The sequence below is a fragment of the Camelus dromedarius genome, chromosome 2 (assembly GCF_036321535.1).
Source record: "Camelus dromedarius isolate mCamDro1 chromosome 2, mCamDro1.pat, whole genome shotgun sequence".
NCBI classification, from domain to species: Eukaryota; Metazoa; Chordata; class Mammalia; order Artiodactyla; family Camelidae; genus Camelus; species Camelus dromedarius.
The window spans coordinates 71,654,540-71,667,479 of record NC_087437.1 but is presented as its reverse complement, the minus strand read 5'-3'; the positions used below and the strand labels follow the sequence as shown (position 1 = coordinate 71,667,479).

The following is a 12,940-nucleotide window of genomic DNA, read 5'->3' as shown; positions in this document are numbered from 1 at the left end:
AAATGTGGAAATATACATGGCACAGTTTGAGAAAAAAATTACTATGTATATTTGTGTAGAGAAATAATAGTAAATAATGCCAGTGATATCTACAGCTAGAAAAAGACCATAGATGTGTAGAGGACAATACAAGACTAGAGAGATTTGAACAGTAAACAGATCCTATCTAATAAAATTCTAATACATGCCAATTGATATCCCTAGGTAAAATAAGGAAGTCCAGGACACATGCTTTTTGATTTTATATAGACATAAACAAGATTAAAATTAACTGAATAACTTCCAAGAAGTGCTTCTGGTTTTTATTCTGAAGGTCAGAAACCAAGTATCAAATAAAACATTTAACAAATCCCGCAACTTTCCATAGTAAACATACCAGATCTTCAGGAGTTGCCCGATGAACTGTAAGATCAGTCATAGTATTCTGCAAAAAAAGATGAACTTTCTTTAAAAAGTAAAAAAGGTTTCTTATAAAATATTAGTATGTGCTGGATTTTAATGGCTGAAAATGGATTCAAAATCCTGAGACCAAAACATCTTTCTTTCGAGGAAGCAATCAATATTCTCAATTTAAATATTAAAATGGATTGATTACTTTTAGCTGTCTTGTAGAAAATAACAGACTATTTTTAGGTGTCTTACAGAAATTAAGCACTAAACTCACCAAGCAGGCACACATTATACTAAAACAGTGAATAAAACAGGATAGTATATAATTCAAAATGAGTTAGTTTAATTGAAGTTATAGTTTTCAAATGATAGTCCATGGAATGAGGCAACTTTAAAGATTCCTAAAAGATAAACTGTGATCACTTTAGAGAGGTTCAGTTTGTGTCCGTGCAAACACCTTAAGCACAGAACCTATCATAATAAGAGATGAATTTTGAGGGTATTGTATAATTTCATAAAATGTGAAAATAGTTACTCAAGTAAAAAGGCACTAAACCAACATGGCAGGGCTTCCACACTGCACAACTCCAGAAGGTACCATTAATATCCTCGGTCATGTAAATAGTCCCCCCTTGGAGTCGTGCAGTGCACAGCCTGCACGACTCCAAGTAGCAGCCCCACAATTTGGTCGTTCCCAAAATGACTCCAGCCACTTTGTTATACAGATTTGGTAAGGCAGGGAACAAAAGAATGTAGAGTTTTAATTCTAAGAGAAATATAGAGACCTGAGTCTAGTGAAATCATTTCTGATGTGTTCAAAGACTTAACTTTTTGGCCACAGCTTAAATTTAGCTCAAGGATTTTATATACTAAAATCATATTCCTTTCATATTGATTTAGAAAAGTACAAGATACAACTATAAGATCACAAGAATTGTTTTTAATAATCATAATAAGAATTCAGGCATATAAGTGATATGCTTGGAATTAGTTCTCATGGAAGAAAATATGATTTCATTAATACCACTATTGCTTAAAACTACAGTTGACTCTTGAATAACATAGGTTTGAACTACACAGGTCCATTTATGTGTAGATTATTAGATAAATACATACTACAGTGCTACACAATCCACAGTTGGTTGAATCCACAGATGCAGAACTAGAGATATGGAGGACTGACCGTAAAGTTATCAGTGGATTTTTTCTGTTTGGTTGGTTTTTGGGTTTTTTTTTTCTTCGGGGGGACGGGAATAATTAGGTTTATTTATTTATTTATTTATTATTGTTATTTTTTATTTAACTAATGTATTGGGGATTGAATCCATGACCTCATGCAGGCTAGGCATGTGCTCTACCACTGAGCTATACCCTACCCCCCATAAGTGGATTTTTGACTGTGTGGAGGATCGGCACCTCTAATCGCCGTGTTGTTCAAGAGTCAACTGTATTTTCTTCTGAAATTGCCTTTAAATCTAATTTATAAGCCATTTCAGTAAATATCTCGGTATCAAAGAAGTATTATTCAGTTGATCTCTCCTCCCTCATTTACCATTCACTCCAAATGACTTATAACTACTTTCACGTTCAGTCTACCTTCAAAAAACAAAGTTTTTTCCAGCACTGGAAATACAAAAAGTAAGGGAGGAAGGTTCTGAATGAAATTTCAAGTGATGGCTTTCAATTACACTTTGAGCAACAGCAGCACATCAAAATAAATACTGAACTTCCCAAAGTAACCACTCTGAAGGAGACAACTTATGTTATCATGTGCATTCTTTCCCCTTTTAATCAGTTTCATTACCTAAGAATCACATCTTTATACTATTTTATAGCCAATCAAATGATAACAATGCAATCTAAACACAGAGAAATCCCCCTGTTCTACTTTCGAAAGCTGTAAGTTTGCCCAGGATATCTTGGCCACAACCCAGAAGGTTCCAAGTCCAAAAGGATCCCTAAGATTGAAACTGGTCCCTGACCCATTACTCTGCACAAGAGAAAGGAAAGGTACTAAAAGTCTCATGGTCCAAACCAAAGGACCAGGCTGCAAAAGATAAAAATCCCCTTGGTAATACCAAGTGGTATTCAGGGTAGGAGCCAGGGATCATGTCTCAGGTACTTGAGACTTGTCTTCTATCTGATGAGAACCTTTGTACTGAAACTGACCAGCCTCTGGGGGTGAGCAACAAATACTTCAAGAGGTAAGAGAGCAAGGATCATCCACTTTTTCAGTCAAACATGCCACTCACATGATTATGGTATCACAGGTTGCTATGGGCAAATCTAAAAAATGTACCCAAAAATTTCAGACTGGGTTAGCTAGAGTTGCCTTAAAGCAGTGAGTTCTCAAAGTGGAAATAGGGGGACTTTTTAAAAACATGCTCTCCACCCCCTTAAGATCTCAGTTCTTCAAAGGAGACAGAGGCTATAGCCTCAATATGTATATTCTAAAAAACTCCCCAGAGTCTACTCTTCCCTCCAAGACCTTGGATATGCCATGCCCAGAAACCCATCCCACCCTACCGCACGTGGGAGCCCCATTCAGAGCACCATCCTGAGTGACTAGGGTCACGTCATCACATCTGTTCCTTCCGTGTAAGGTTACACTGTTCATCATCCCACCTAGACTTACATCCCATTCTTGCTTCACTGACGTTTTCTTCTTCTTTACTTTCAGTGTTTTCCTTCCTCCTCCCCGAGGACCATAACGGTTCACTCTGACAAATGACATCTAGGAATAATAATCATATCAAATTTTTAAAATAAGTTAAAAACTAATAATTAGTCATCACCCCAGGGGGGGAAAAGATATCTAGGAAAATAAAATTTAAAACATCGGAAGAAAAACTGACTCACAATGAAAGAAACAGGCTACCAAAAGACTTGGTTCTTTAATGTTGTAGTTATTAGAAAATTGATACTGATAACTTTGATAAAAGAGGTTTCAAGTCAACAAATTAAATATATGTAATTAAAAAAGAACTCTAGGAATGTAGCAGTTATGACCTAAAGCAGAGATCTAGGACAGTAGTCATAAGCCTTGTCACCCGTTCACAAATTCACAACAGAGGAAATGTCAGTCCCATGTGAAAATACGAACTTCTCTTAAGTTCAGAGATAGCTGGTGTTCTTTTTTAAGCACTCCAGCACTCAAAATCACTACCAGATACGTATGTACTCACCTTAAAATAAAGGTGGCTAAATTTTAGAGAATGAATGAGTTATGATACCATTTCTAGTATATTTTTCACATAATACTAAATGGGGGTGATTATCAATATTAAGCTAGAATTTGAAAATTGCCAACATTTGCTTGGTACTCTTAAAATAGCAATGCTAAGGACACTGGACTAAACATACAAAATGAGAAAAAGACTCATAGTCTCTGAACACTAGGATTTTAGAATGCATATATGATTTTTAAAAAGCAACACATGGACATGACTCCTATTCCAGACCTTCTTTACACACCTAAATAATTACAGGACTTTCCAACTGAACCCCTTATTCCAAATTATCCTAGAACATTCTAGTAGTTTCCTTAAGTACATCTAAAAAAAAAAATTAACTAGTGTACTGTGATAAAGATGACTAAAGGCAAGTATTTTTCTCGATAGTTTTTAAACATGGTATCTAATTTTAAAGTGTACAATCCAGCAAAGAAGATAAATCACATACAAGTTAGAGAATAACATTTAAGTTTTAGTGATGGTGGTAGTAATGATGGAACGAGCAAACATACAAGCCAGCTACTGTTCTAAGCTCTTCCCATATACTACCTCCTTTAATCCTCACAATAATCCACTGAAGTTTTATACTTGTTATTCATTTTACAGGTGAGAAAACTAAGGGACAAAGAGTTAACTAACCGTGAAAGCCACACAGTTAAGTGTCAGAGCCATAAATACCATTTTAAAAGACATGGAACGGAACAGAACTAAGAGTTCAAAACAAACCTTTACGTTTATGGTCAGTTTATATTCAACAAGGGTGACAAAAAACAATTCAATGGGGAAAGAACAGTCTTTTCAATGAATGGTGCTGGGACAAATGGATATCCATATGAAAAAGAATGAAGTAAGACCTCCTACCTCACAATATACATAAAAATCAACTTCAAATGAATCCACAGACTTACATGTAAGGGCTAAAAATAAAAACTCCTAGAAAACAAGCATGAATCTTGGATTAAGCAATGGTTTCTTAGAAATGACACTAAAAATGTAAGCAACCAAAGAAAAACTAATCTGGACTCCATCAAAATTAAAAAATTTTGTGCTCCAAAGGACATCATCAGAAAGTGAAGAAAACAAAAAGAATGACAGAAAACATTTGCAAATCATACATCTAAGAGGTAACTTGTATCCAGGATACATAAAGAACTCTTACAACTCAACAACAAAAGAATCCAATTTTAAAATGGCTAAGGGATTTGAATTGACATAGCTCCAAAGAAGATATGACAAATGGCCAATAAATATGTGAAAAGACATTCAAGATCATTAGTCATTAAATGCAAATCAAAACCATAATGAGATGCTACCTCACACCCACCAGGATGGTTATAATCAAAAAGATGGAAATAAAAAGCTTTGGAGGAAATGTAGAGAAACTGGAGTCCCCAGATACCACTAGTGGGAATGTAAAACAGCATAGCCACTTTGGAAAACAGTTTGGCAGTTCCTAAAAAAGTTAAGCACAGCATTACCATACGACCTAGCAATTCTAGTCCTAGATATATACCCAAAAGAATTGAAAACATATGTCCACACAAAAACTTAGACATGAATATTCATTGCAACATTATTCTTAATAGACAAAAAAGCAGAAACATCCCAAATATGCATTAACTGAAAAAGGGATAAATAAAATAGTGTGTATCCATACTATGTAATATTATTTGGCAATGATAAGGAATGAAGTACTGGCACATGCTACAACATGGATGAACCTTGAAAACATTATGCTGAGAGAAAGAAGCCAGACACCAATGGCCACATATTGTATGAATCCATGTATATGAGATGTCCAGGACAGGCAAGGCTGTAGAGACACAGAGTAGATTAGTGGTTGGGAGGACCTGGGGGAGGAGGAAATGGAGAGTGACTGATAATGGGCAGGGGTTTCTTTTGGGGATGATGAAAATGTTCTGGAATTAGATAGTGGTGATGGTTATAAAACTCTGTGAACAAACTAAAAACCTCTGAATTGTACACTTTAAAGGGCTAAATGTTATGGTATGTGAGTTATATCTCAATAATGCTGTTATTAAAAAAAGATACGGAAAAATATAATAGTTGTGCAAAAAAGGTTTCTAATGTGTTTTACTCTTTAACCACTCAGATCTTGAATTTACTTGGCAGAAACAAAGGGGAATCATAAAATGTCGGTAATCTGTATGATGAATTATGCATTCTTTAAAATTATATCAAAAAGAATATTTAATGACACAAGAAAATACATAAAAAGTTCACTGTAAAAAGTAGAATATAGAACTGCATATACAGTATATTTTCAATGATGTTAATATACCTCATTATTAATAAAGCTTTTATCTGTGCTGTCTGTGTGAGGACACAGCAAGAAGGTGCAGGCTGCGAACATGAAGAGGACCCTCACCAAAACATGACTGTTCTGGTGCCTTGATCTTGCACTTCCCAGATACAGAACTTTGAGAAATAAATTTCTGTGACTTATAAGCTCCTCGGGCTCTAGTATTTTATTACAGCAGCCTAAATGGACTAAGACAATATATAACTTGCTTTTTTTTTTTTCCTTCTTCAATTTAGCCTAGCAAAGCTGGCTGTGATCACCCTAAGATAACCCCAATGAGCTGTGCCATTGTATAACCCTTTCCCCTTGAGTTTGGGCAGGACCCGTGACTGGCTTTTTGAGTTTTGTTTTGTTTTGTTTTGTTTTTCCCCTGTGACTTGTTTTATCCAACAAAACACAGCAAATGTGAGGACATGTCATTCCTGTGATTACATTATGTTATACAAGTCTCTCTCTGAGGACAACAGAGCAAGAGATTCTCTCCTGCTGGCCTTGAAAAAGCAAACTGCCATGCTGTGACTCCCTATGAAAAGGACCACGTAGCAGGGAACTCAGAGAACTGTGGGCAGTCTCCAGCAGAAGTCAGTAAGAAGCCAAGATCGCTCAACCAGACAGCCCCAGAGAAATGAGTCTGCCAACCTGAGTGAGGTAAGCCTAGCAGATTTTTCCCAGGTTGAGCCGCCAACTTGGGAAAAATGCAGACTGCAGACCACCAACACCTTAATCATAACTTTGTGAGGCCTGAAGCACAGTACCCAGCTAAGCCACAGGTACTGTGAGATAATACTTGTGCACTGTTTTAAGCCACTAAGTCTGTGGTAATTTGCTACACAGCACAGGAAAATAATGCACTGGTCAACCCTAAATTCCAGTCCGTGTATGGTATAATGAAGCTGCTATCCCACCTCTGACCTTCCCTTCACCGACAAACATCATGAAGGAGAGGCCTATTTCAGCACTTCTATTTACTAAGCCCCAGTTACACTTCAAACTTTTATAACACAGGAACCACCTCTGCACTGAAAAGTGATCTCCTGAACAACACCTGTAACAGTGACCATATCTTGCTTGACCAAGGATCAGACTTTGTGGCCTAACAAAGGGATTTTGTGCCACTTAAAGAAACCAGGGATCACAAGGGAGCTATAGTTTACATGCTGAAATGTGAGACTATAGAGATATTTTGATGGTTTACAGGGCTGGGAAGTCAAATAATAAAAGTAGCATAGCCCAGAAAATCTAGGCTTGCTTGGAGAAAATCTAAAGTACTAATAACTTCCGAATTGCTAAAATTATTGGTCCCTTATTTCTCAGGCCCCTTCCATCTCTAGAGACTCCACTCCTAGAGGCTCTCCACTCCCTTGGCTTCCATGACACTATTTCTCCTGGTTTCTCTCCTATTCTTTTCCCCTTCTCTTTGCAGGCTCTGTTGGTCCCTCCTCACATACTATACAATCAAGATCTTCACTCGGTTCTATCCCAGTCCACTTTTCTTTCTATTGGACACCCTCTCTCTTCATCCAATAATTGTTTTTGAGAGACTGCCACATGCCAGGCACTGGCCAGGCACTGGCCAGGCACTGGAGATTCAATAGTAAACAAGTCTAATATGGTGTCAGCTCTCATGGAACTTACTTTCTAGATCACCAAGGGGGAGTTTACATCTTCCCTTAGTGAACTCACCTACTCCCTTGAGCAAAGCTATCAATGCACTGGGCACACAAACACACTGTGAAAATGAGTCCCAAATCAAGGATTCACACCTTTCCTCAAAACACCTAATGCTCATTTCCAACTGGCTTCTGTGCACATCCCCCAAATATCTCAAATACAGTATGACCAATATATAGCTTAGTACCCACACCCCCTCTCCACCAATCTCTAGTTCTTAATGTATAATCTGCTTGCTCAGTAGATGTCTGCTGAATGACACTGAACTACAGAGTTACCATCCTTCTAGTTGCTCCAGTTTAAAATCTTAGCATCACCTTTTCTTCTTTCCTGTGAATCTATTCATTCTTTCCCTGAAATATCTCTCTCATGTCTCTTCTTCATCTCTACCGAGAATGTTTTTGTCCAAGTTCTCTTTATTTCTCCTAATTGATCTTCCTTTCACTCATTTCCTCACCCACTTCATCATCGGTCTATTATTTCAACAGGTATTTTGAAAGCACCTGCCAAGAGCCAGGCACCAGATACAGCAAGAAAGTAGAATACTCCGCACCCTCACAGAGCTTAGAGTCTGTCCCACCACAGTTAAATGAGTAATTGCAATAAAAGGCTAATGTAGGAAGTAAATTCAGGGTCACAGAAATACCTAACTTACTCTACACAGTGAGAAAATGCCACCTCCTCCCTCTAATTCCCCTAAAAATGTTTAAGCTGAACTATGAATAAAAGAATTTGGGGAAAGCAGCTCCAGGTAGGGGGAAAGGTATTTACAAAGGGTTTGAGAGGTTCAGTTTGACTAACAAAGATTTGAGAGGATAAGAGGCTAGAAAGAGGATAAAAAAGAAAGGCAGAGGCCAGATCATGGCCTTGTGAGCCACAGCAATTTGAACACTATCCTAAAGACCTATAGCAAGCCACTGAGGGACTTTACCCAAGGTCAGTTAGGATGTGATTTAGCAAATCCACTCTGGCTAATGAAAAGTTGATCAAAGGGAAACAAGACATCTTTCCAAACACTGTCCCGTCAGTCAATCCTACCCAGACATATGGATAGAGTATAACTCTCAACACTTTCCTTCATTCCTCAAAAGATTTTAATGGCTCTCCCCTGCAGAGAGGAATGCAACTCGGCTAGGCACTCAGGCCCTCTCCTCCCTCCTTGTAACCCAGCTGCCCTTTCTTTCTAGCCTTTTCTCCTCTTATATCTCCCACACATCCTAAAACACAGCTCTCGCCCTCACATACAGTTCCAGCCATTCCTTACGCTCTGCTTGGAACACCTCTCAAATTTCCACTCCCTTCACGGAGTTAACTCCCACTCACTCCTCAAAATTCACTCAAGCGGCCCCTCCTGATAAATCCTTTCCTAACCATCAAACCGACTCAAATGACCCTCCCTGTCCCCAAGTACCTGGGTAGTTTGTCTCTCCTGCTGGACTGGAAATTCCTTGAAAGCTACACGAGGATACCCCCATTTCTAGCTCTGTGCAGAAGCTCCCAAAAGCGCTGCGCACGATGCTCCTAGAGGAAGCGAGCTAGGCACAAACACACGCGCAGACACGCATCCTGACACGCACAGACACTCGCAAAGCGGAGTCGCGAGTGCACTTTCTGTAGTGAGGCTCCTCAACCCAGGCGCCTGGATCCCCAGGAAACAGAAAGGAAGACGCCACCACCGTTCTCCCCGCCCTGTAGCCTCGGTCCCTTAGACTCGGCGGGGCTGCGGGTGCAGGCCTCCGTCCCGTAACCGCAACCTGCCTTGCTGCTTCCCGGCTGCTGCGTCCACCACGACTAAAACCTCGGGCTTCAGAACCGCCCGGCCCGCCACAAGTCAAGGCAGCCTCCGCTTCCGGGATGTTGCCTAGGTTACCGGAGCCCCGCCCCATTCCCGCGCGTATATCCGCTGAGGCCAGTGCGCAGGCGCCTCCCAAAGTCTGGTTTGGTCTGTGGCCTAAGGGATTAAAAGGCTTTGATGTATCCGGCTTTGATATGTAATGCTTTGGCCGTCTGTGCCGTCGGCAGGGCTCCGGGCAAAACTGTGGAGGATAAGTGTGTAGCATTAGGCAGCATCTTGTGAATTCTCGAAAAGATGTGGTTCTCCACAGCAAGTTTCACATAGCACACTTACTTGCTTTCACCTCTGCTTATTCAAAAATGTTTACCACCTACCAAAGTGCCAGAGATTGTTAAATTCAGTGGGATCTAAAAATAGGCAAAGTCCGTCCTCAGGAAGCTTATTCTATAGTAGCAAACAGCTATTAAAGATATAAATGTAAAATTAAGACTGACAGGTGCTGAGGAGTAGGCGTACTGACCAGACACTAAGCTTATAGGAATATTTGAATTACCAGAAAAGCTGAAAAGCAAGGATGAGTAAGCTACTAAGGAAGAGTAGAGCATTCCTGCAGAGGGAGTCACATATGCAAAGGTGTGTGGCAAGTGCAAGGACGTTGAAGAAATCCATTTTGTCTGGAGTTGAGAGAGCAGTGGGAGCTTGGTATAAGGAAGGCTGCCCTAGCTGGGTGGAGCCAAGACAGGCAAAGCTGTGTAGCCCATACTAAGAATTTTAAAAAGCACTTCATTGGAAAACAGTTAATTTGCTCCAGTAACACAACCTCCTTTAGCTCTTAGTTTTGTACTGTTAAGACACACTCATCCACGGATCAGCAAATACAATATTCAACATCTTCTAGATGCAAAGAACTGCCTTCTAATATTTTCCACTCTGGTTGAGGAGGTTAGATGTAGTTATATTTAATGATCTATCAATATAATCAATATAATCCTGCATACATCCTCAACTCCCTGCCCTTCTCTGAGTTACGGTAAACTTGGCAAAAACCACAATCCTGGCTATTTCAACACTGTATTTACTAAGTGCCTGCACCCTTACAGCTGAAACTGGAAGGAGAAAAACACTTAACCATGCTGACTTTAAATTCATGATCACCAATTTTAAGTGGGCCTTTAAAGATGACTGAAGACCGTATTACAATTCTCTGATCCGTTAATTCTCCTACCCTCCTATGTAACAACTTTATACCTTCTCTCATGCTCAGTATCTCTTCCTCTGTCCTCAGCCTCAACCAGTGACCTTGCTTCCTACTTTATTGACAACACTGAAGCAATCTGAATAGAACTTTCATAAGCTTCCATCACCAATTCAATCCTCCGTCAGCATTTTTACCCACAAACCTGACTTCCAGAAGCTCAACAAAATCCAAACACAAAAAACATGAAGAATATTACATCAAGATACATAATTAATTGCTCAGAACCAGTAATAAAAAAAAAAATCTTTAAAGCAGCCAGAAAGAAGGCATTACAGAGTAGCAATCATATTTCTCATTAGAAACACAGAAAAAAAAAACAGTAGAAAATCTTAAATGCATTAAAAGAAAAAAAAATCTGCCAACCTACAATTCTATATCTGTCAAAAACATCTTTCAAAAATGAGGATGAAATAAAGATGCTTCCACACGTAACTGACAGAACTTATGACCAGCAGACCCCCAACTAAGAGAAATGTTAAAGTAGTCACTTGAAGCAGAAGGAAAATGATACCTGATGGAAATCTGGGTCTACATGATGAAAAGCACTGGAAAAGCTACAGGAGTAAATATATGAAAGTATGTTTCTAGTTCTTTAAATCTCTATAAAAGATAATTGAATACTTAAATATAATAAAATGTACTATAAGGCTTATATTACATGTAAAAGTAAAATGCATGGCAACAGTAACATAAAGGCCAGAGGAAGCATATTACTGTAAGGCTCTTATACTATTCCTGATGTGTTATAAAATTACTTGAAGGTAGAAGAAAATTATTTGAAGGTAGACTGTGGTAAGTTAAAGATGTATACGATAAACCCTAAAGCTGTCACTAAAGTAATGAGTTAGAGCTAAAAGAGATGATATCTATAAAAAGAGATACTAGGATCCACTTGGTGACCTGAGAGTGAAGCTACAAGAGTGGACTTCTCTTCAGACAACCAAGCCTACCTCAAGACACCAGGCTGGAGAGAGGCATTTCTGTGGTGTTCTGATCACACATTTATGGAGTTTCTGAAGGGCAGTGGAGAGTACTGCCATTCACAGCAGACCTCTGTGCAGACAGGTGGACAGTAGAAATTCGTTACTACTCCACCAAGAAGCCCCCAGAAGAGTGGCTAACCTGGACATAGAAGTGTTGAATTGAAATCCACAGAGCATTTTTTACAAGAGTTCTTACCTGGGTGGGGTAATCCTCAGTGCACTTTCTTTCTATTGCCTCAGTATTACTGGATTAAAGAATAGCTGCTTCTTATTAGAAGGTTCATTTCATTTTCCATTACTTCCAACTTTATACTCAGAAGCACTGAGAATTTCAAATGGAGTATATTGAAGTAGGCTCAGTTTCTTTGCATCATTTCTGTATTCAATCTTTTTAATTCTTTCATAATCCTACTGAGTGTTTTTTAACTAAATTAACATAGCTCAAATGAACTGCCCAGCTCCTGTGGAAGTCACATACAAGAACATGAGATTTCCTATTACACACAACTAATGTGACCTTAAACAAATGTATGGAGGAACCTAAGTATGGAGTTACACAATAATAAGGGTATGTGAAGCAACTTATGACACTACTCTTGTGGAGAAAGAAGGCAGCCAGTTCTCAACTGGGCTTTTGGTGATGGTGCACCACCATCTAACCAGATTGTTGATGATTATTAAGTCTTGTGAAAATTCAGTTTCATGAAGACCCTTGTTATATTGCTGTTCATTGAGTTGCAGGCCTTGGGAGAGCTCCAGTGCTTGTCGCCCTAGCATTAATTGAAGGTGGAATGAAATATGAAGATGCAGTATAGTTCGTAAGACAAAAATAGTGTGGCACTTTTAACAGCAAGCAGCTTTTGTATTTGGAGAAGTATCGTCCTAAAAATGTGGCTGCACTTTAAAGACTCCAATGGTCATAGAAACAATTGTTGCATTCAGTAAAACTGGGGTGCCTGATGCCATTGCCTTGAAGTGGAACTTGAGATGGGACTGAATTTGTCATACATATTAGCCAACACGTTGGCTTGATGAAAAGTCTACTGAAGCTTCCATAGGAGTGTTGAAAAGCAGTTTTACCAGACCACAAGCCTGGCAGAATTACAGCCTCTATGTTTGGGTTATGATCAATCTATTTGGACACTTAGCAAAAGATTCTTGCTGTTCAGCATTTTAAGTGTGCTTATCATTTGTATCAACTGACCATTCCTGAAATCACACAGTATTAAGTTGTCTTTAAATCTGTTCCCATGCCAGAGTCTTATCAACATGTAAGAAATTTAGAAA

At 38.9% G+C, this 12,940-nt stretch overlaps 1 protein-coding gene and 1 pseudogene across 2 annotated transcripts in view; one reads left to right on the top strand and one right to left on the bottom strand.

Annotated features, from left to right (window-relative positions):
* SPICE1 (spindle and centriole associated protein 1) overlaps positions 1–9,474 on the bottom strand; it is a 49,289-nt gene extending 39,815 nt beyond the window's left edge. The window contains exons 1-3 of one of the 2 annotated variants that reach the window (XM_010985045.3): positions 9,376–9,474; positions 3,026–3,124; positions 377–424 (exon numbers count right to left, since the gene is read on the bottom strand). In XM_010985045.3, the coding sequence (XP_010983347.3) occupies positions 377–424; positions 3,026–3,124 (147 nt within the window). In that variant the 5' untranslated portion in view covers positions 9,376–9,474. The other variant, XM_010985046.3, reaches the window with a different exon arrangement.
* A 2,597-nt stretch (positions 9,475–12,071) lies between these two features.
* LOC105093203 (protein tyrosine phosphatase type IVA 1-like) lies at positions 12,072–12,818 on the top strand (annotated as a pseudogene).
* Positions 12,819–12,940: the final 122 nt, after the last annotated feature.